The 24,459-nt window shown below is 36.9% G+C and overlaps 2 protein-coding genes across 3 annotated transcripts in view; both read left to right on the plus strand.

Annotated features, from left to right (window-relative positions):
• The window catches only part of LOC112054629 (uncharacterized), a 51,590-nt gene extending 35,546 nt beyond the window's left edge, over positions 1-16,044 (plus strand). The window contains exons 2-8 of one of the 2 annotated variants that reach the window (XM_024094480.2): positions 219-322; positions 3,391-3,558; positions 6,940-7,103; positions 8,978-9,191; positions 11,499-11,931; positions 14,578-14,681; positions 15,226-16,044. In XM_024094480.2, the coding sequence (XP_023950248.1) occupies positions 262-322; positions 3,391-3,558; positions 6,940-7,103; positions 8,978-9,191; positions 11,499-11,931; positions 14,578-14,681; positions 15,226-15,338 (1,257 nt within the window). In that variant the 5' untranslated portion in view covers positions 219-261 and the 3' untranslated portion in view covers positions 15,339-16,044. The remainder of the gene's footprint in view (positions 1-218; positions 323-3,390; positions 3,559-6,939; positions 7,104-8,977; positions 9,192-11,498; positions 11,932-14,577; positions 14,682-15,225) is intronic. The other variant, XM_024094481.2, reaches the window with a different exon arrangement.
• Positions 16,045-19,675: 3,631 nt separating this feature from the next.
• On the plus strand, positions 19,676-21,964 carry LOC128198929 (uncharacterized). The gene has a single exon (XM_052886700.1). The coding sequence runs from the start codon at positions 19,676-19,678 to the stop codon at positions 21,962-21,964; it is 2,289 nt and encodes a 762-aa protein (XP_052742660.1).
• Positions 21,965-24,459: the final 2,495 nt, after the last annotated feature.

A 24,459-nucleotide genomic window follows, 5' to 3' on the forward strand; every position in this document is an offset into this window, starting at 1 on the left:
TTGTTTCTAACACACACATCCCTTTCCCCATGCTAACTGTTACTAACAAGTTAACCTGCTTCCGTCTAAGATTGCATACTTACTTACCATCAGGTGAGATTATTGTCAAGGGCTAGCTTGTAAAGTATAGAAAAAAAAAACCTGTTTAATGAAGAATGTCTGGCTAGCGCAAGCTCCTAATGCATATACACCAATAATAGATACTTACTTTGTTCCAGGTGAGCGGCGTGATGCGTCAACGCCTGTGATGTCCGGTCTAATATGCGGTGGCGCGGTCTCTACTTTGTGTGTCTAGCATTATGCTGCATACGTACTGCGTCAGGTGAGAAGGATCCCTTTTCAGTATTAATTAATTTACCCTCATATTCTCCATAATTTTGACAAGAACATGATTTCCCTAGTGAGTAATTAAACTAATGACTATTTCTTCATTCATAATCTAGCTAAGTGCATAGTATTATACTATGTTTAGCCTTATGTACTAATGCATATTTAAAGCTAAACAACACTTGTGTGTAATCATACATGTGATATTATGCATCTATCAAGTATTGCTTACCTATAAACATACAAGTGCTTTGGGACTCATAATCATAATGAACTCAGAGCGTGTGCAAAATTTCATCCTACAACACATGTGAAGCTAATATAAAGCGTGTAAATGATCTAATAATAAAATATTATCTTCCTAGTTAGTTAGCATTACGAATATAAAGATATGAATAAAACTAAAAAGGTTCACTCGTTGGCATTTTGCAATTAGGTTAACATAACATTCCAAGACCGCAACGGAGTTGTAACTTCTAAAACTTTTAATGCTTTTTAGACATTGCCAAAACGTTGTCCTCTGTTAATGCATGGAGCCGGTAACCCCAATTATGTACCCCGAGGGCTTTGTTCTGCCGAACTTTTGTAACTTAAATAAACAGTAATTGATCTGAACTTGGTTGAAGTAGGTAATAATTGAAAATGGGGTTTCTTTGTATACCCTCACAATGGCAATGATCATTATAAAAGTGAAATATTTATAATTTGATGAAATAAAAAGAATTTAGTTTTTTGAGATCATTAAAAATATTTTTTTTTCTTTTTTACGATGTAGTCAGGTTTGCGATATTTTTTTCAAAGTATTTTACTTAAAAAATGTCCTGTTTTTGTTTTTGTTTCTAAATTCACAAAAATAAATTGGTTTGCAGCTACTAAAAAATGTGGCTTTTGGAAAAATTTTAACAATTCTCAAAAAACTTATTTATAGACTATCCTACAAGAAAAACAAACAAAAATTATTTTTGCGTTAAAAGAGATAAAAGATGTTACAGATTATGCAATTCTACGTGCCACAATTTTAATGATAATTATATTATTCTAAATAAATTATTAATAAAAAATATTATTTACATGAATTAATACTATTATCTAACCTTACAGATAATAGATTAAAAAACTAGGTAGGTATTTGTATTTATGGAACAAATTACGCCTTCAGTAATTATTAAACAGAGAAACGAGCTTTGTCAAAGGAACGTGTCTAAGCCCGAAATAGGTTAATAATAGAAAATAATGATTGTTAACAGTATATTTGCTGTTCTTTAATTAAACGGTGTTGCCAAACCACTAACTTGAAATTTGAAAACTTTTAATTATACAAAGACTTCAAATGTATTCGTTTGGTCTAAAGGTAACAAGATGGGCTATTACGAATAATGTCCCGTACTAAAAGAAAAAGGATGTAGATCCATAAATCTGTTAATGATGATGTTAAGCTTTTTACACTAACTATCACTTTCTACAAAAAGAGCACACAAGGGATATTTGGCTCAATATAAATACAAAATATTTTTTTTTACATACTGAATCTCAAATAATAAATACCTAAACACAAATTAATCCTTAAATATAACAAACGTATAAAAAAACATTCAAAAGGTCAACTTAAACCTTAAACTTACAAAGATCAGATTCGATGATTCGATGACATTGAGCCTTCTAATAAGGCCCATAGTTAGCGACCAAATCTCGGATCCGTTGGGCAACGCGCACTGTTCGAAGACTTTCGTCTTCAGGCACTGGGGAATTTCGGAAGAAAAGATTATATTAATTAAACATTGACTGACATTACATTTTATTAAATAAACATTGTAAACTTATAACCCTAACTATAACTTTGATAAATCCTTTTCTACCTTAATCTAAAGATTTACACTGGTAAGTAGCTTTTTTTAAAAAAAAATACAATTTATATGCAAGTTTAGTGTCTAAAAATATTTGTGTAAAAATGTTGCAAGTACTTGTTTTATGTTTTATATTAGACATCATAATATTAAATTTATATTTTGTGCTGAGCTGGTATCGCGATGAAACTTGTATTAAAAAATATAGCGTCATTACGATTTACATAATAGACGTATATTACGATATTAAAAAAGATTCCACCGCAGGTGGGAATTTTTCCAGTCACACATTAGAATTTGATAAATATAATAAAGGTAATTGAAATTTAGAATTTTATGTGGAGTTTGTTGGAGTGGAGAGTTAGTTTGTAAATGAACAATTAGGCAAATATATTGAGATCAACCTCGAAACGACAGATTCAAGTAAGTTATTCAAGGCCAAAAGTCACAAAAAATATTTTATTGCGATTATCTCGGCTTCAACTCTATAGTTTCGGTTTGAGTTTTAGGAAAGTAACGCTGCGACAAACAAGATATTTTAATAAATAATTCAAGCTAGCTATTCTCGATAGGTATTCACATTGCTTTAAAGAAAAACTCGAGCACCACATATTGTTCAATGGTTCTAAAATTAATTTTCTATTAGACTTGATGATAATTCACTTAAAAATATAATTAGCTGACGCTGCGCGGTTTCACCCGCATGGTTCCCGTTCCCGTAGGAATACGGGTATATATATAGTCTATAGCCCTCCTCGATTAATGATCTATATAACACTGAAAGAATTTTTCAAATCGGACCAGTAGTTCCTGAAATTAGCGCGTTCAAGCAAACAAAGAAACTCTTCAGCTATATAATATGACGCCGCGCGGTTTCATCCGCGTGGTTTTTGTTCCGGAAGGTATACGGAGATATTATAAAGCTTATAGCCTTCCTTGATAAATGGCCTATCTAACATTCAAAGAACTTTTCAAATCGGACCAGTAGTTCCTGAGATGCATTCAAACAAACAAACTTTTCAGCTTTATAATATTGATATAGATTAGAAGACAATCAAATCAAAATAAAACCAAACCACTCCCAGAGTAAAGTAGATTTTACATTCTAACTGTTTACTGTAGAAAAACTGTTCTACATTTTCGAATGTTATGGTTTAGATGGGATAAATATTATTATTATGGACCATAATACGCAAGCACATAAAAATGTTATCCCTAGAACCGTCGCTGGTGCCGGAAGATTATCACACGAACGGCGACCGAACTCGACGGAGCGATGAAAAGGACGGGCTCGCCCTGTCCAGGGAAATATTTAAGAATATTACCAAGAAGCTGCGGGAAAATATCAAGCTAGAGGCGACTGACGGGAGCGATCATTTGTTACAGAGTGAGTATTGAGTTCGCAAACCTTTTTGTATGCCAAATAGATAGCTACGACCTCGTATCATATCACCATTATTACTTTAACAACTCACTACAGTGTCAGCCGGCTAATTCACTAACTTTGACGTGTGTTAGCTAACTAATATAGTTAACATCAATTCAATAACAACTAAATTTTTAGTATTCCGTAAAGCCCATTGTTTTCAAAAATCAAAATGTCAACTGGGCAATGTCATCTACATACTTTATAATACGAAGTGTTGTCAGTAGGCACCGAGTTACGTTTTATATCCATATTCTGAACTTGGATCAGTTAGCTCTTTAGTATCATTTAAATAGTAAATACAAATTCGTGTTACTTAAGAATTACTAACTAGTCGGAAAATACATTTACAAATAATAAATAATTGGTGAATTTGCCATACGTCCACTAGACTCCGCGCCACGAATGAAGTCTCACGGCTAAAACCTGAACTAAATAAATATATAATATTAATGAGTGATATTTAATTTTTAGTGTGCTTAACGCAATAATAAGGCTCTACACATATTTTAGATTTTAATGATAATGACCGGGATCAACTTTCTACTCCAGTCGGAATATTTTTACTGAATAGTTTTTGGAAGAACAAATAGCTTAAGCTTTCTCACGGCTTGGGTTTGAACCCAGGACCTCATGTATAACAGTTAGCTATAAAGGCTAACCACTGGACTAATGTGGGAGTTAAAGTTTTTGTAAAAAAAACTACAAAACAATATGTATATTATCACTAACCGATCATCAAAATCAGATATCTTAATAAGGACTTTATATGCGAGAACTTCAAAATCTCATTATTATAATTATAATAACACAGTAGTACAAAGTCAAATTTTCCAAAAAAAAAATATATACGATCGAATTCAGGAACCACCTCCTTTTTTTAAAGTCGATTAAAAAGCGTTGTACACTAAACTTATAAAGAACCTAAACGAATTGTTGTTTGTTGTGGTTCATCACTTACATTGAAACAATCTAGTATATAAAATTGTGTTTGTTACTAAGCTCCTCCGGAACTGCTGGAACGATTTTTATGAACTTTTGTGTGTATAGGGAAGCTCTAAGAATCGGCCAACAACTATTTTTCATACCCCCAAATGATAAAGGCAAAACAATGTTTGCTGGGTCTACAACAACAAATGTTGTTACACATTGTTGACAAACACATATTAAAGCAATATTAATATGGCATAAGTCTACACTAAAGCTTCTTCCCAAGTAGAGTAGCTTCACGGTAAAATATTTACTCACGTAGCTTCATCAACTTAACAAACTTAGCATATCTTATGCGCTGTTGACATTACTTGGAGAATTCACTATAATAACTAAGAGAAATGAACCTGAGCTAACTATGCTATGAAAAAGATGTAAATGATTCCAAGCTTAAGTAATACAAGGCAATGGCGTTAATGACATATTTTTTTTTTCTTTGCAAGTTAGCCTTTGATTACAATCATACCTGATGGTAAATTATGATGCAGTCTAAGATGTAAGCGGGCTAACTTGTTAGGAGGAGGATGAAAATCCACACTCTTTTCGGTTTCTACACGGTATTGTACGCGAACGCTAAATCGCTTGGCGGTACGTCTTTGTCGGTGGGGTGGTCTACCTAGCCACGGCCGAAGGCTCCCACCAGCCAAAACATTATATTTAAGGGATGGATCAGCCAAATACCAGCTTGCTGCTCTGGACTCGGTGGATCGCCGAGCTAGAAGGCTCATCTGCAACAAGGCGTTAACTAGTGTAAAATTACAATCATTGGAGCATCGCCGAAAAGTTGCCTGTCTGTCGGTGTTCTACAGGACTTATTTCGGAGAGTGCGCTCAGGAACTTTTCGATCTAGATAAAATAAAAAAAAAATTAGGAACCATATTGGAGAAGGAATTGTATAATCTGTATGCAAACTGCCTACTCTTGTTAATAACCATTTGACCTCTACTTATATCAATGCTCAATAAATATAAGAATATATTAAAACTACATCAGCAAAACAAACATTCCAAATTATAAACGCAAACATGAAATATTACAAGGTTCATTTTTTATTAGATTTTACACCTGAATTGTTCAACTGATTATCTTTAGATAAACTATGTCAAACATAAGAAGTAACTATGTCAAACATAAGAAGTAACTCTCATATAAACATAAAGTATGTTCCCGAAAAACAGAAATATATTTTTATACAGTCGTCAAACATGAAATTTAATGAAAAATACGAAGTATGGCTTACGTAGGATTTTAAAAACGTTTGTCTAAAAGAATATCAATAAAAAAAACTAAGAAATTATTTATGTACATACGTCACTACATAAGTTTCTTAAAAAAATAACAATATTTGTTAATTTGTTTCCTATTTTAGTTTTTATACGTTCATATATTTTTATACGTTCATATATTTTAGTTTTTATACGTTCAATATTCATCAAGAGTTCTCTGTCAATAAAGAATATAAAGACTATAATATTGATATAAATTAAGTTTAATTTTAAAAGTTTTACTATAAAGAGACTGTTAAGCGCTTCTCTCTAGCGATATCGAAGACCTGAATAGTAATTAAGCTTCAAAAAGAGTAAGAAAAACGCTCTTTGACGTTCGTGGAAAAATAATTTCCGCTCCTTGAAAATATTAAAAGCTAATTTTTTAAATAATATCTTCTCTTACATAACGCCTTTAATGTTATAGAATTCTATGATCTATCACGTCATCTAATAAAACTAATAAAATACGTAGACAGTTCAACTTACATGAATTTGTTGGAATATGATCTTCTTGTTTTTATTTGTTTTAGTATTAGTTGTCAAAGACTTGTGACTTACAATGAAGCTGTACAAAATAGTCTAATATCAAAAACTATTTCGAAAAAGTTACGTAAACCACTTTTCATCCCTTAGACAATGGATGATGGTCATTTCTAATTCAGATTTCTACTAGAAAGAGATGGCCCATTTTATGTTAAGTGGAAAACTATCGACGATAACAGAACACTTTGCAGGATTGAAAGTTACACGCTCTTCGCAGTTTGCTATCCCATCCACCTGAGTGTCTACTGTCTATGTAGCCTAGGCTATATTCATCCCCATATTCACGGACACAAGAACTACGCGAGTTAAAAAAATGTGTCTAATATTTGATGATATGAGGTGGCGTTTGAAAAAAATGTGTCTAATATTTTATTTTATCTTTGGGAATTAGAAATCGCAAACAATATATATTTAAAAAAAAAAGACATACTGTTATTGGAAAATATATTCTATTAACATAGAAGCGCCAAAAGAAATTTGTGTACTACAAAAAGTCCCTGTATGGCTCATCTATAGTTAATAATATTTTTTTGTCCCATAGATAAGGTCGAGGATTCCCGTCACTATGCGCCATATCAAGAATATCACCACTACGAGCGGCACTGGGGCCCATATTTCGAGGAGCGGAACATCACTAAAGCCTCCGCGCATGTTGGTTCAGAGGCTCTATTGAATTGCCGAGTTGTTATGCTCAAAGACAAAACCGTGAGTTCTATAGCATTATTTTAGTACTAACAATAACTAGACATGAAAGAAAACGCATGTAAAACTTTTAGTTATTAAGAATGTCATTGACAACGATATTACTGCAAACGTGGATGTTTAAAATAACTCAATTAAGAAAAAATATATAATATTTATACCTATAGCAAAAACGAGGAATACTTCATGGCCAGATAGAAACCTAAAGGTCTATGGTTCTATTGCCACCCGTAAGATGCCATTTCTATCACAGCCTCTTCGATTAGTTGGAAGTAATTTTGCTTAAATTAAATAATGGCTAATAATAATATACAGTAAATATATAGTGGGCCATATCTGTCGCAGAACAGATGGCCACTTGGCCAGGCTTATTCAGGAGTGGAGACCACGTACCAGCAAGCGCAGTGTAGGACGCCCTCCATTCTCCAGCTTAATGGTTCGACGACATCAAAAAGGTAGTGGGAAGTGGCTGGATGAGGAAGGCGCTCTCGGAAAGGCCATGTCCAGCAGTCGACGGATACAAGTTGTTGGTGATGATGATGATGATGATGATGATGATGATGATGACGTAATATAGTTATGTCATCTGATATGACTACAGTCACGCTTTTTTGGTAAATAGAATAAAATATCAAAGTAGTTATAAAAATACTTATACCTATACTACAGCCTTTCTTGATGAGTACTGTTTACCAACAAATAAATTAAAAATGAGGGTATAAATTACTAGTCATTTCACACCTAATAATAATTATAATTAACTTGTTCATAAATTATTGAAAATAAGTTTGATTAATAAGCTTAGGACAATTAGATATGGTTAATATATTTTATATAACATTTTATAAACAAATCATACACAATTTAAAATAAATAAGTTATGAAATGATATGCGTTTTCTACCTTCATTTCTCATTTCTTTGTTGGTAAACAGTACTCATCAAGAAACAAAACAGTTGGTGAACAGTACGTAGTATAGTTCTGCATTGGTACCTTACCTACTCATAATGACACAGAACAAAAAACTGGGCTTAGTAATTTTTAATATGTAGTGTTTATGTACATATTTAATAAATAACCAGTTTGTAAGATTGAAATTCGTTATAACGAGGTAGTATTTAATATTCCATTAAATTTTAATTGCTGCCTCATTATAACGAATACTGCTTTAGACAGATAGGTTTAGCGTTAATAGAATTTTTGGTTCGCGGAAAATAATTAATAATGTTCTCCCGATTGAAAAGCCATGGCGGAAAATATTCACATGCATAATATGTATTTAGGGCACAATTTTGTGAGCCCAAACAATGTTAAATAGGATGGTATACAAAACTGAGAGAGATCAGAACATCTAGCCATGTAACATATCGGTTTTCTTTCTAAACTTAATAACGTTTCAAAAACTAAATAATGTTTATATAGCATACCTATCCGATTGTTGAGTTGATCAATTAACCTATCAACAACGAATGTCTCTACCATTATTTTCAAGTTTTCTGAGCGTTAGTGATTGTAGAAAGATAAAATCGATTCTAACATGGCTCAGGCAAAACACCAACGGCTTTAGGTGATAAACGAAGGGCAGTATGTTAAGTCCGACCCAGGATGCGAACCCAGACACCCGCCATTCAAGCTTGTTAGTATAGTAGTTGTTAGCATATATGCCATATGCTAACAACTATTATACCAACGAGCTAGGTAGTAATATACAAAATATCTTTATAATCGCTTTTCTTCTAGTCTCTATCTCTCTTGTATTTGTTATTGTGATGTACAAATGAATTAAAAATAATTAAAGTATAATGTAAATATCTTACAACAATAATAAACTAAAGGAAGCATAATAAAGCTACATTGTCTTACGTGTTGTCAATCAGGTCATGTGGCTAAGGAACACAACGGACACGGCCCAGCTCCTCACAGTTGGCCCGTCGCCCTACGCCGGCGATAACCGGGTGGCTGTGAAATTTCAATACCCGAATAATTGGAGGCTTAGCATTAACCCAGTCAAGTGGTCCGACGCGGGCCTTTATATGTGCCAAATATCTACACACCCGCCGAGGATCATATATGCTAATTTCAGCGTGCTTCGTAAGTTAACTATGTCATGTTACTATATTTAACCTTTGATGCTAAATTTACTGTATTTACATATACCGTTAATAGCGTTTGTGTAATTATAAGTTTGGTTATATAAATAAGTACTATTAGCCAAACTAAAGTTATATAGATAAGTATTTTTAGCGCCATAGGTTAACTTTGACGCTAAATGTACTTATTTAAATACCTTGGGTTCCTATGTTTAAATAGTTTTTTTGCTTAAAATAAACTTGTTCGATCGATAATTATTATTGTTTGAAATATGATTTCAAATAAGATTGAGAATCATTAATTGGTTATATAATATGGACAATTTCAATTGTAGTATTTTATTTGTATATAGTATATTATTGGATTCACTTAGCAATGATAAATTTAACAATTAACTACACTAATTAAATACAATTATATTTAAATTACTAGTAACTAACCAAACCTTAATTTATAAAAATAAAATAAAAAGAAAAATAAAATTATATCTACATACTTAGGCGTCGTAAAATTCATCTGAATCGATGATCATTGGTAAAGTGTACGAAGTTATAACCGAAAATTTATAGTAATTTAACTATATTAACTATCAATATGATAAGGATAACCAACTATAATCTTTGATTTGTTTGAATGTTGAGAGTTTTAATAGTTTTTTTAAGCTAGTACTTTAAGCTAGTACCTTAATAAATCCCCTTCTGCGACACTGCCGGGAGGGATGCGCAAAAGCATTTCCCAGCGAAAAAAAAAGTACCTTGACAGAAATAGTTTTATATTACAAATAAGGTTCCATAAAAAAATGTACGGTCTAAACATATACCATACATTAGAAAACAGGCCAACGAATGAATTCTCACAAGCTTTCCATTTAGTTCGTTCATAAAGTTCTGAAACGTCTATTCACAAAAAAGGATCACCGTTTACGGGACTCATTTCCTGGGAAGCCGAACATTTTGGAGAATTACACATCGCCTTTCAGCCACCTAAATTACTTTCTCGGATTACCTTCATAAAACACACAACTCAAATCCACATTGTTTGTATAAGTAAAAGAAGAATTCCCAACCCATTTTAAGGTTAAAATCGTATAATTATTATAAAACTCAAAGATGATTACAAATATAAGAAAACTACATCGAACAAAGGTTATGATTCACAACACTTGTCAGGACAACTTAATTAACAAATCAAACTGTAACCAAAATAAAACCCTAGAATGGCAGAGAATGACCTTGAGTGAAGTCACGTACTTGTGAACGATGTGTGTAGGGTTAAATGATCCTTTGACTGTATACGAACACTCCCCTTTTCCACTCAAGTCTCTCTCTCCGCCTATCCTGAGTAACCCATAAGCAAAAGATGTGGACGGCTCGAACGCCACGAGCACACTGAAGCCGTCCGTACCGCAAGTCGTTGCAAAGCGGCGATAACATTATTATGTGAATTAATCGCTAAAGTGGATTCAGTTTACGTCGCAAAACGATTATGTATTTGCCTTTTATGAAAAATATATGAAGCGATGAGCACAACGAGCGGCCATACAAGGAAAATTGCGTCATACAAAATGGAAGCGTGGAGTGATTAAATACTGAAGGCAACAATATTGTAAAGGATAAACGTTTTACGGTATAATTATTTGCGTCTGTATCTGCATGGATGCTTTATTAAATTCTGCGTATAATAAAGTCATAAAACATTAAATACGAGTGACTCATTTTAATTCAAAAGTATTGTTTGAATTCATAAAAGTATTGTTAATCACATTAATAATTTTAATATTCTTGTTTTCAAATTGGGTCAGGGCAGTTGTCGTGTAAAAGATAGAGGCATTTTTTTTATTTTTACTATTAAACTTGTAAATTCAAATTTAGCATAACAAACATAACAATATAAAAACAAAATAAATAATAACAAAACCAGGCGCTCTGAGGACATCAGTATGACCGCATTCTATACTCGGGTATTTTTGTATTTTTTTTATTAGTTGATGTATTAGTATGTATGTACATTGAGTATGACTTGATAAAAAATATGTAAATAATATATAACTGAAAAAATAGGACCAACAAACCTTTTGGTAACATGCATCACAATCTGCTTTTCTAAGGTCATAACTGTAAACAGAATGCGGTCCTCATAATATTCATAAACAATTCCTCACAGCGCCTAGTCTATACTTTTATCATAAATATTAACTGAATGGGCTCAATGTATGGAAATAAGCAAAAATTTTCCGAAATTTATAACATCTTCTTAAAACAATTCAAAGAGTTAATACACACACTAAAACCATTTTGCTCTTTACAGCTCCCGTATTAACAATAAATGGCGATATAACACACGACGTAAAAGATAGGTTCTATAAAGCCGGCAGTTCCATAAAGCTTTCCTGCGTAATATCAGAGGAATACGTTTCATCACTACCCAGTAAACCTACAGCGACTACTAAAATGCCAACAACAACAACACCTTTAACGACTACAACGGAATTGACTACAAAAATGAGCACAATATTCAATAGAATAGATTTAATGTTGAACAAAAGTTGGAGTGTGGAGACTACAACGATTACGTCAACAGTTAGTATAAGTACAACAGCTAAGAGTACAGAGTGGACAACGACAACTGAAGCAACTACTCTAAAGCCGGTCACTAGAGCTGCGGTGAACAATGTTTACGGAATTTCTTGGAAAAAACAAGGAAAGGATTTTGTTGACTCAGTCACGTGGCGTAACGTGAGGTAAGAAATTAGATTTATAAACAACTAATATCAAATGAATTTTTCATTCCAACAGATCGGAAAGTCTTCTTTTGTATCGCAAAATTGTCTCATAAAATACTACTTTATCGTTTACGTGGAATGGTATTCGAATTTCGAACGTGACAAACATTTCAATTGTTTTCCAGTACACAGCATTTTCCTGCTGAGATAAAAAGTTGTGTGTTGTGCATGGCTGCTTAAATCCATTACAATTCTTCTAGAATTCATTTCTATCGTTCAATGCACTCTGATTCCTCATCAGTTTATATTGACTCAATTCCATTGCTCTCGACAATATAGTTTGTACTATAAGTTGCTGAACTTATAGTATTATCGAATCAAGAGACTTTTAAATATCTAGAAGGTATATTTTTATGCAGTCTAAAAATAATATTATTCTAGCTTTTTTTTTTTAATTATATTTGAAACTAAATTTGTAATTCTGTGCCCAAATGCCTCAAAGCTAGGCAACATATCTAGAAAAATCATCTCAGTCTGTCATTGTCAACACCTACCTACTTATTCACTTTATTTTGAAAGCACAAATTATGATATCTTTTTTATCAATTATGTCCAATAGAAAACAAATACTTACATTACAGTCACTAAAAGAAAAATGTCATAACTGTTGATGTTGATTAATTTCCGTGTGTCATGCTAACATATCCTACAAATCATTAAAGGATAAAAATCAATGATTCACTCCCTTGATAGATAATAGAGAAATGAATAATAACAAAGGAATCTGGGTTGTGAAAGTCATTCGATATGGAAGCCGAGAGACGTGCCACAGAAATCAATAAGCCATAACAATGGTGGTCTTACGAACGGATAATAATTTCATAGCGTTTTAGTTTTCTTTCTTTTCTGTCTGAAAGTGCCGATATTGAAAAGCTTTTACGGGTTATTTTGCTTTTGAGTCACAATATCAAAGACGTTTCAAAAAGAGAACTTGCCCAAAATAAAGATCGAATGAAGTCGGTTATAAATAGGTGAATTAATAAAAATTTTAATAAAAAAAATTCAACCGACTTCCAAGTCATAAAATAACTTTAACTAAAAAGCAAAAAATAACATCCTACCTATGTGCTACCTTCTGATCAGTTTGAAGGCGGTGCCAAGCCAGTGATGTTTTAATTAAACACGTTTTAACTACAAAACTTCTGTGGTTCTTTCAGAAACAGCTTTAATTAAAACACGACACTGGCTTGGCACCGCCTTCAAACTGATCAGAAGGTAGCACATAGGTAGGATGTTATTTTTTGCTTTTTAGTTAAAGTTATTTTATGACTTGGAAGTCGGTTGAATTTTTTTTATTAAAATTTTTATTTTTTTATTTTTAGTGTTAGCATACCTACTGCGTGTGTACAGTCACAACCTATCTAAGTGGAAAGTTCTTATCAATATAAAATTATCAAGTCCAAACACAAAGTAGCTGCTGTGAGCCGTCGAGGAGTACTCTTCACTGTGCTTCGTCTTCATCACCAGACCCTTAATACAGTCACAATCCATCTAGGTGGAAAGTTCTCATCAATACAAATTTATCAAGTCCAAACACAAGGTAGCTACTGTGAACCGTCGAGGAGTTCTCTTCACTGTCCCTCGTCTTCATCATCAGACCCTTAATACAGTCACAATCCATCTAGGTGGAAAGTTCTCATCAACACAAATTTATCAAGTCCAAACACAAGGTAGCTACTGTGAACCGTCGAGGAGTTCTCTTCACTGTCCCTCGTCTTCATCACCAGACCCTTAATACAGTCATAATCCATCTAGGTGGAAAGTTCTCATCAGTACAAATTTATCAAGTCCAAACACGAGGTAGCTACTGTGAACCGTCGAGGAGTTCTCTTCACTGTCCCTCGTCTTCATCACCAGACCCTTAATACAGTCACAACCCATATAGGTGGAAAGTACTCATCAATACAAATTAATCAAGCCCAAACAAAAGGTGACTGCTGTAAATCGTTGACGAGTTCCATCGTCTGTGTTTCGGCTCCATCATCAGACCAACTCCAAACCTTCATAAAGTTGTAGTGGTTTAAAATACCTTATGGAAACACTAACAAACACACTAGCCGTCTCTACAACTTTCGAAAGTTCCCCTCAATTTCTCCAGGATGCCATCATCAGATCCTGACATGAAAAAAATGGGACCACCCTGGAAGTAAACCCTTCAAAATAAAAAAAGAATTTTTAAAATCGGTCCATAATTGACGGAATTATCGCTGGACATACATAAAAAAAAAAAAAAAACATACATACAGCCGAACGTAGAACCTCCTCCTTTTTGGAAGTCGGTTAAAAAGTATAAATATTCTTAATTTAGACAATATTTGAATAAAAGGTTTATGTTTAATCCTATCCTACTAATATTATAAACGCGAAAGTTTGTATGGATGTTTGGATGTTTGTTACTCTTTAACGCCGCTACTACTGAAGCGATTTGGCTAAAATTTGGTATTAAGATATATTATAGCCTGGATTAACACATAGGCTACTTTTTATCCCGGAAAAATACATGGTTCCCGAGGGATTTTTCAAAAACTAAATTCCACGCGGACGAAGTCGCGGCGTCTGCTAGTGTTTAATAAAAGGTTTATGTTTAATGAATTTTTTTTGCAGCGCCACAATCAGCGTAACATCGGCGTCGCAAAATGACTCCGGGACTTACACTTGTAATTTGTTAAATCATTCGCAAGTGACTGTCAACGTGCATGTTTTGATTGGTAAGTAATTAACCGAATTCGAAAAAAGGAGGTTCTCAATTAGACTAAGAGAATTAGATTTAAAAAAAAACATACTTTTTTTTGTTTGTTATTTTACAAAAATTGTCCAGTAAACTAATATTTAAACATGAATTCATAATGTGTCACTTTAACCAAACTGGTATCGGTATCCGAAGATGAAAATATTGCATTTATGTAGATACATTGTGCAAGCTGCATATAAATAAAAAATAACGCGTTTGTGTATTTTGAATCGAATCCAATTCGATTAATTATTTCAAATTTGCTTACAAGCACCATAAAAACATTCTCTATTACCGATTGGGAAGGATTTTGCAGTTATTTATCTAACATTATCATATTACAATTGCTTTAAAATATTTATATGTAAAGATGATTTTCTGTGAAAATTACCTAAAATTATCTCATTAAATAAAATACCATTTCATTTATTTTTCTCGTATTTCTAAAATTCTTTCAGTTTAAATTATTAACTTCAAAACATTCGTTTTTATATGAAACTAAAATTTTATTTCCCCGCTAGGTGAAAACCAAGCAGCGGTTCATCATGACACGTGGAACAAGGGATCTATCTTCTGGAAACCCCATAGTTTATGTTTACTAATCATTGTAGCGATATTATTAATTTTAACATAAACATTTACATAACAATAAAATGTATAATTAATTTTTATTACACAACGTTGTACCTGATGAGCATTTCATTCCAAATACATATTAATTAGTTACTGGTATACATGCTAAAATAAATTACTTTAACAGTATATTATACCGAATCAGCAAACTGCTGACATAGTTTAGCTTTGCAACAAAGGTTTTACGTCTAAATACAAGTGAAAAAGCTTTGTCGAAGACATAATACCATTACAATGAAAGTTTAAGTCCTTTAGAAAAGAAAAAAGAAATGCCTATGAAAATTTTCTTCAGTGCATAAGAGTGTTCAATCACTTTCCATTTGTGGTTCAAGAAATTCATCCTCTTATGTAACTACTCGTAATAAATGCGAAAGATTTTTAGAATGACTGTATGGATATTTTTTACTATTCCACACGCAAAAATTTTTGGGCGGTTTTTGGGGATCCAATCCAATTTTTCGGGGATATAATATATAATTTATAACAGATTTTCTGTGGGATAGTGAAACATCTCAAATTCGCTCAGATGAATTCACGGACATCAGCTAGTTAAAAATGTATAAATGGAAAAACGTCTGAGTCCAATTTTTCGGGGATATAATTTGTAAATACTCGCGGAATATCGCATAAAATAACAGCGTTTCTGTGGGATAGTGAAACATCTCAAATTCGCTCAGACGAATTCACGGACATCAGCTAGTTAAAAAGGTATAAATGGAAAAACGTCTGAGGTATCTAATAAAGCTTTTACGGTTTTGATTAAAAAAGGAAACCTGGAAAATGTTTACAGTCGACGCTAATTCTTTTATACGAGGCAGACGATGTTTGTTTTATCTCGGGAAAAACACAAGAACTGCTTTTTCACGTGTTACGAAACGACTAAATAATAAAGAAATATTTGCTTTTATGTAACTCCATTAACGGTTAGGCCACACGGACCAAAAATCAAGGAAAATTGTAACACTCACTGTTGTTGCTGCAATATAATGATCTTACTTTGTTAATACGTTTCCTTAGCATTAGTTATGACGGTAATTATGTTAAGTTATTAGCTCGGATATTGTATGTATCTACTCATAAAAATCTTAGTAAACCTATATTTGTATAATAACTAGTAATAAATTTAATTTCGATACCGTAAAACTTTGATTATTTTAAGAATGCGTTATTTTAAGAATAATTTTCATTTATTGATATAACTACGTGAACTGAAGAATAATTCCAATAACGTTTAGACAACAAATATTTTTCTGTTTTAATATGTATGTAAAAGTGGCGTGCGCTACGTAAATGCAAATATGCAGTACCTACCTTGAGGATTAATTATGAACCTGAAATGCAAAAGGAATATTCCTTTTTGTACAAATAGTATGTATAGTGCCTACCCTAATTAAAAGCCTCGTGTACGCCACTAGTTATAAAGTTTATGTTATGTATTTATTTATACCATTGCTGTTGTATATTCATAATGTTAATTGTTATTGTAAGATTTTACATAATTCTTTTCTATCGAAAAATTAATGCGAGATTTTAAAAGATCATGTCTTCTTTATAGATAAGCTGACTACTTAAGGTCTAGCTAAGGTAAGCTCGATAAGAGTAACATAGTTTTAAGAATTAAAGGATCATCTAGATTAAAATATAAAAAAATACATGATGTACATAATAGAATCTATAATTATTATTGATTATTCTGTAATTGAAGAACGATTGAAAAATAATCAAGTTATTAATATTTTTTTCATCTGTATTTAATACAAAATGTACAGAGAAATTTGTTCGTTTAATGAACTAAAATATGTAATAACTTAATTGAATTGTTTGTAAGTAAACGGCAAAGCCATTTTTAATATGATCATAAATATATTTTGCACAATTTTTTCGTTGTTAAAATAATAACAAGTTTAATTGTTTTAAATTGTCAATGGAATTGTTTAAAATAAAATTACAATTACAATAAAACTAAATATATAAATAATATAATCAAATTGTGTTTCATTTATTTTGTTGTTTACATCAAAATACTATATCCGAATTTTGTTGATTGCTCAACAAAAAATTAAACCTACTCGTGAGGGATTAGAACCGGTACTTTTAAATATTAGTCAAGTTCAAACCTACAAAGACAGAAATTTTTCAGCGATACTATAATTTATTATTAAACATAGAATTATTTAAAAATTATTTTATAGGTAGAAAATGCAATTTGAAATTATTGTCATAGGAGCTGTGCATCTCATATCCCATTCCTTTCGGAATACGGAAATAAAAATATAACTAATTTACTTGCTACTCTAGACTATATCTTCTTCTGTTCCAATCTTCATCAGCATCTGTTTTACCGTCTGCCACGATAGCATTTGATATTTTGTTTAGATTATTTTTCATAATAGTAGGAATCCCATGAATAATCAAAAATCATAACCACCTTTATTTGTCCACAACCATTGTAAAATTTAATAGAAAGCTGGATTACCTGTAAATATCTAATATTTTCTGCGACCTACAAAAATCCTTTCAACATAAAAGCTTAGTATTACATTCAAATGAAAAACAGGATCCGTTGCGACGTTCCAAGGAAATGAATGCAGACGCAAACAAGGAAAATGTAAAAGTTTAAAATAGTTTGGCGTCTAAAATGGAAAAATTCTATTCTTTTATTTCAAGGATTTTCAGAACTTTAACTCTATACACCATTACAATGTTGTAGGTATTACAATATAAAATAAGGTCAGGCAAGTTACACTATTTCTACTCGTAAATTCAGAATGGTATAATGGGTGGTATATAGATTTTGATAAAAAATTTGCTTACAGATATTTCTTGGAATAAGTTACGTTTTATCAATATAACATAACACAATCTATGAATCACTGAAAGAATTTGAACTTACCTAAGCCCAACATGCTGCTCCGCAATAACAGCTTTGGGTGATAACATGGACTCTGTAACTAATTATACACCTAAAAATAATACTTACAGATTTGTCATAAAATTATGAGCCCCTTTAGAGCAGAGAATTTGATCTAACACCTCTTAGATAATGTTTAGCTGTAACTTGAAGTTGATAAGTCACTTGTAGACGATGACATAATAACTTAAAACGCAGTAAATTTCAGTCATACTTTTGATAGCGACACTAAAGTGGAAGTGCATTTTAACAAATGTCTTTCTTCTCACGGGAAATCAGTACTCTCCAAGTTAGCTGAGTAAAATATTACACGAGCATGAAAAATAGTAGACGGCTGATTGCTTCAAGCACTGTAAATTGACGTAAGATATAAGATTATAATTTTATAAGAGAGAGAATCATCTAGGTCCTTCACCTTTATTACTAGACGGAACTTAGTTTTGTAAAAGTAAAAAAAAAAATATTCACTAGTAATATGTACATCCACTATATAACTATCTATCATTGACTTGAATATAACTACTTAAATCTTCATAAAGTCATATGAACATTTATTGGCGCCATAACTATACTATAGCATCACAGTAAACCTATCTTTATTTTTTCTCCTTACCACAAAATAACAAAATAGAACGATGAAAATACTGATCAATTGTTCATACCTACCTATTTGCCAGTAAAAATAAACAGAATAATGTTAGAATTACAAACGATTATCAATCTTGAATGTACTCATTCATCAATAAATAAAAATTGTGAAAATATTCAATAATGTTTTTTTTAACACTAAAAAGACAACACAGCGGTCCATTCCATGAAGTAAAATTTGTATATTTGACAGGGTAGAGGTACAGTTACGGTTGGGTTGGGGTAGGGATAGGTAGGAACCCGTGTGGGGTTGCTAGTCCTCCATCGGGTGCGTCCCCTGGGTGGTGGATAGGGGAAAGCCTCCTAACGAGGTATCGGGGAAACCCGGCGTGAACCAAAACTAGCAGGGGGTGGGGCACTTTTATGTGCTGCAACTGAGGTTTGCCGTCTGGATGCTCCTGGTACTGCTTTGCTTATCAGAGTGGACATAGCGAGCGTTTAAATGGCAATATAAGGGGATGAATCTGGTTTCCTGCTGGGTTCTAGTGGCTTCCGAGCCGTGAGGAAGAAAACCTCGTTAAAAATTTACAAGCGCGACGGGCTCTGCTGGTCTTCATAACCGGTGAGCATTGGCTTCAGCTACCGTCGGGCAACCCGTAATCCACACTGAGCGGAACCGGGGGCCTCACGCACGGAGCGAGGGGCCACGAGGAAGACAACCTCTATAAAAATTACCCCAATCCCAAGGTCCGTCGCCTGCCGATGGGATGAGTGGCTGATGGGAATTCAGTCCCGAAGGCGTCACAATGGGGGGTTTGGGGACAATAAAAAATAAAATAATGGATTACACGGCGGCAAATATAACTACCCGGGAGGGTCCCCGAAAGGGGGAATCCCTTGGTGCGCTGGAAAGCCGGCGCATCGGCCCCGACGTATACGGGGGGGCCAACCGACGTGAAGAGGATGTGTTAGGTTTGGGGGGGAAATTTTGGGCAAAGAAAGGAGTGGGAGAAAAAAGAGGAGAAAGTAGTAGAAGAGAAACAGGTACAAGGAACGGTGCTGAAGAGGTGGCGTCGGAATCTGACAGCAGCCTTAGACCCGTCGGGAGCCGGCTCGGATCGAGATCAGGCTCTCCAGTGATAGTACCGATGGGCGGAGCGAAACGTCCCCGTCTCAGCGAGGGTGAAGAAAATAATATGTCCACTGATGAAGAAAGGCCTGGAACACCGGTGCCCGTAAGGCGCATAGGTCAAGTGCCAGACAGTGGGCGCTTTCGTAGTAGTCTGGGCAGAACCAGGGAGGCCCGCCAACAGACTAGGCTACGTGCAGAAGAAGACCTCCTTAAAGAGACTGAAGTCGCCCGCTGTCGGCGGGTTTTGCGCAAAGGAGTAGGATCCACGGACGGACAGCGGATCGACGAAAAAACCGCTGCTCGTCTGCAAAACGAGGTACTAGAGGACGTGGAAATTATCAAAAAGGTAGCCACTAAGTCCTCCAACTTGAAGGGTACCTTCGTACGCGATTTAAAAGACGCTGCGGACTCTATTAAGGCGGCCGTGGAAGTCCTGGCATCACGCAATATATCGGAGGAAACGAGAAAATTGCAGGCGGACAATGTTCGCTTGCAGGCCGAGATAGCCAGTCTTCGGACTGAGCTGTCTCAATTACGCCAAGAGATGAAGGGGGAGCAGAATCAGGGTTCTGTCCCCCCTCCTATGGATGTGACGGAGGAGGCACCCCCTGTAACTCAACCTCCTTCAAAGAATAACGGAAAAAATAATAAAACCAAGCGCTCTGGACCAACTCCAGACGCGCTCACTTTAGAGGAGATCTGCCGAACGGTTATGATCCAGGTCGGAGGAATGTTGAACGCCCGTCTGGCGACATTTGAGGACAGGCTCCTCCCAGCGAGAAACCTTCGGCCGCCGCTTGCGTCGGATAATAGGCAAGTTGGGCGTAATTATGCAGCTGTGGTCTCAGGGTCTGCATCGGACGCGTCCAGGCCAGCTGAAGGAAACGTGCCTCAAACGTCTGCACAACCCGGGCCCAGTACAGCACAGAGACCAGTTGGGTCCAATCGGACACAGGGGGCAAAAGAAGGGACATCTACTTCAACTTCTACACCCTCCAAAGGGGTTCAAGAGAAGAAGAAGAAAAGGAAGAAAAAGAAGAAGTATAAGAAAAAGGATGGACACCTGCCCGCTACGAACCAGGAGCAGCGGCAGTCTCAGATGTCAGCGTCGGAATGGACAAAAGTGGGTCGCAAACAGCAACTCGACCCGAAAAGCCGTGCCAGCAAACTCCGCCCCCCTGGATCATCAGCGGTGCTCTTGACGCTAAAGCCGGGAGTTGAGGAAAGCGGTACAACTTATGCGAAGGTAATCACCTTTGCAAAGGAGAAAATCAATGCGGCGGATATCGGAGCTCACGGAGTCAGACTTCGAAAGGCTGCAACAGGAGGCCGCCTATTTGAATTCCCTGGAGCCTCCAGTGCTGATAAAGCGGACTTGCTAGCTAACAAGCTTAGGGAGGTCTTAGGTGATGAGTTTGTCACGGTCTCCAGACCTATAAAATCTGTAGATCTGCGAGTTACTGGCTTGGATGACTCCGTAACTAGTGCTGAGGTGATTGCCGCAGTTGCGTCAGTGGGAGGATGTCCTGCTGATCAAGTACGGGCTGGCGTTGTGGTAAGCGGTTACGATGGACTGGGTGCAGTTTTAGTGCACTGTCCCGTAGCTGCCGCTAAAAAGATTGTAGCAGGAGGAAGGCTTCTTGTGGGCTGGGTGTCCGCTCAAGTCAAACTGTTGGATGCCCGACCCCTCATGTGCTACAGATGTCTTGCTCCGGGCCATGTAGGTGTTCAGTGCAAAGAAGGCATTGACCGCAGTGGGTTGTGCTACCGCTGTGGCCAACCTGGTCATAAGTCTCGTGGGTGCTCCGCTGCGCCATACTGCGTAGTATGTGCAGCTGCGGGTAAGTCAGCCGAACATCGCGTGGGAGGCAGAATTTGTCTTTCCACATCGAATAAGAAGAAGAGGGGAGGCAATATAGATCTGAGAAGCAAACAGTCTTCGTCTTTACCGCAGCAAACCGTAGGGCCAGAGGAGGTTCCAATGACTGAAGATTAGTTATGGATCTGAACCTCCTCCAGGCAAACATCAATCACTGCGCCAGAGCTCAGGACCTTCTATTCCAGAGCATGGCGGAGTGGTCGATTCACGTAGCTGTTGTGTCCGAGCCTTACTACGTCCTATCTGGGGTCGATTGGGTGGGGGATCGAGACGGATTGGTAGCCATAACGTCCCGGTCCATCGAAGGCTCTCCAGCCCTCGTGGATGTGGTCCGGGGTAAAGGGTACGTATCAGCCCTCATCCATGATATAATGGTGGTGGGAGTGTACTTCTCGCCAAATCGGAGTCTAGCTGACTTTGAGGACTTCCTTGCTGAGGTCGGCGCCTTGATAGGCAGAAGTCGCTCCAGTCGAGTGTTAATTGCTGGTGATCTCAATGCCAAATCTGTGGCTTGGGGTTGCCCGGCAACGACTCCAAGTGGACGAGAACTGGAGGAATGGGCGACGGTGACTGGACTCATGGTCCTTAACCGAGGATCGGTTAACACGTGCGTGCGAAGGCAAGGTGGCTCCATTGTTGACGTCACCTTCGCTGATGGCGTCCTGGCACGCCGTGTTCATGGCTGGGAAGTGAAAAAGAACGTGGAGACGTTGTCTGATCACCGATATGTGAGGTTTGGTATCTCCGGGAACTCAGCTTATTCTAACGGTCCAAACCAGCCTTTGCGATGTGTTGGTCCTCGTTGGTCGTTGTCCCGTATGGACCGGGACTATCTAGTCGAGGTTGCCTTAGTCGAGGCTTGGTTCTCCGCACCTCGAGACGGAAATCTAATTGAGGTAGAAGAAGAAGTAGCACGTCTTGGTGTTTCTATGTCGCATGTCTGCGATGGGGCCATGCCGAGAATACACACTGTTCCTTCGAGGCGAGCGGTGTATTGGTGGTCTGATGAGCTTGCACAGCTGCGTAGATCCTGCGTGGCTGTAAGACGACGATACACTCGCTATCGTCGGCGAAGGAGACGAGATCAAGCTGAAGAAGATCGGCTTTATTCGCTTTACAGGGATGCGGTGCAGACGCTGCGTATAGCCATTGGGGAGGCAAAAAATCTTGCCAATGACGAGATGCTGGCCTCTTTGGATGCGGACCCTTTCGGGAAGCCTTTCAAGTTGGTACGTAAGAAACTTCGACCCAGAGCCCCTCCTCTTACGAAGAGTCTCCAGCCTCTCGTCGTTGAGTCGGTGGTCGCAGCTCTATTTCCAGATGGAACTGAGCATGAGATTCCCCGCATGGCGCCGTCTTCAGTGGAGGAAGATCAAAGTCTGGATGCCGTACCTCAGGTCACGGAAGGAGAGTTAGGCTCGGCAGTGATACGTATGCGCCGGAAAAACACTGCACCAGGCCCCGATGGCATCCCTGGCCGCGCCTGGGCTCTAGCCCTAGGGCCACTCGAGCCGTGGGTTAGGGCCTTGTTCAGTGCCTGTTTCGAGCAGGGTCAGTTCCCGAGACCGTGGAAGAGAGGGAGACTGATCCTGCTCCGGAAGGACGGACGGCCTGCTCATGAGCCGTCGGCGTACCGGCCGATCGTATTGCTAGATGAAGTGGGCAAGCTCTTTGAACGTGTTGTTGCTGTTCGCCTCATCCAACACTTGGAGACGGTAGGACCAGACCTCAGCGATAACCAGTTTGGTTTCCGCAGAGGCAAGTCTACCATAGACGCAATAGCGCAGGTAAGGGACCTTGCGGATAGCGCGGTAGCCCGGGGCGAGGTGTTGGTGGCGGTGTCACTCGATATCGCCAATGCCTTCAACTCCTTACCCTGGAACTGCATTATGGAGGCGATGAGGTACCATATGTTCCCCCGTTATCTAAAGCGGACTGTGGCGGCTTACCTCTCCGAACGATCGATTAGCTATCCAACTAGTGATCGATGGTCAGAAAGGGCGATGTCTTGCGGTGTCCCACAGGGTTCAGTTCTTGGTCCCCTCCTGTGGAACATTGGTTATGACTGGGTGTTGCGGGGAACCGTTCTGACGGGCGTTGACATCGTATGTTATGCCGACGATACCCTTGTGACGGCTCGTGGCAGCACTTTTCTGGAGGCTAGACGTAGAGCTACAGCTGGTGTAGCCAAAATTGTAGCCAAAATACGGAGTCTGGGATTAGAAGTAGCGCTGCATAAATCCGAGGCCCTATGTTTTCACGGGCCCTGGAGAGCGCCTCCTGATCAGCCCGCACTGGTAGTTGGCGGAGTGTCCATCGCTATCGAACGTACTATGAAGTACTTAGGACTCGTACTCGATAGCCGGTGGACGTTCGAGGAGCATTTCCGGCGTCTTGTCCCGAAACTTCAAGGTGCCATTGGTGCATTAAGTCGGCTCCTACCAAATATTGGTGGTCCGGGTTTACGGTGTCGCCGTCTATACACGGGTGTGGTGCGATCAATGGCGCTCTACGGAGCACCTATATGGTCGGATACTCTGACTTCCCGAACTCGGGCTTTACTGCAAAGACCTCAAAGGCTTATGGCAGTCAGAGTGATACGGGGGTATCGC

The sequence above is a fragment of the Bicyclus anynana genome, chromosome 17 (assembly GCF_947172395.1).
Source record: "Bicyclus anynana chromosome 17, ilBicAnyn1.1, whole genome shotgun sequence".
NCBI classification, from domain to species: Eukaryota; Metazoa; Arthropoda; class Insecta; order Lepidoptera; family Nymphalidae; genus Bicyclus; species Bicyclus anynana.

Coding starts and splice junctions, on each gene's coding strand:
- LOC128198929 (XM_052886700.1), top strand. CDS start 19,676: ATGGATTACACGGCGGCAAATATAACTACCCGGGAGGGTCCCCGAAAG.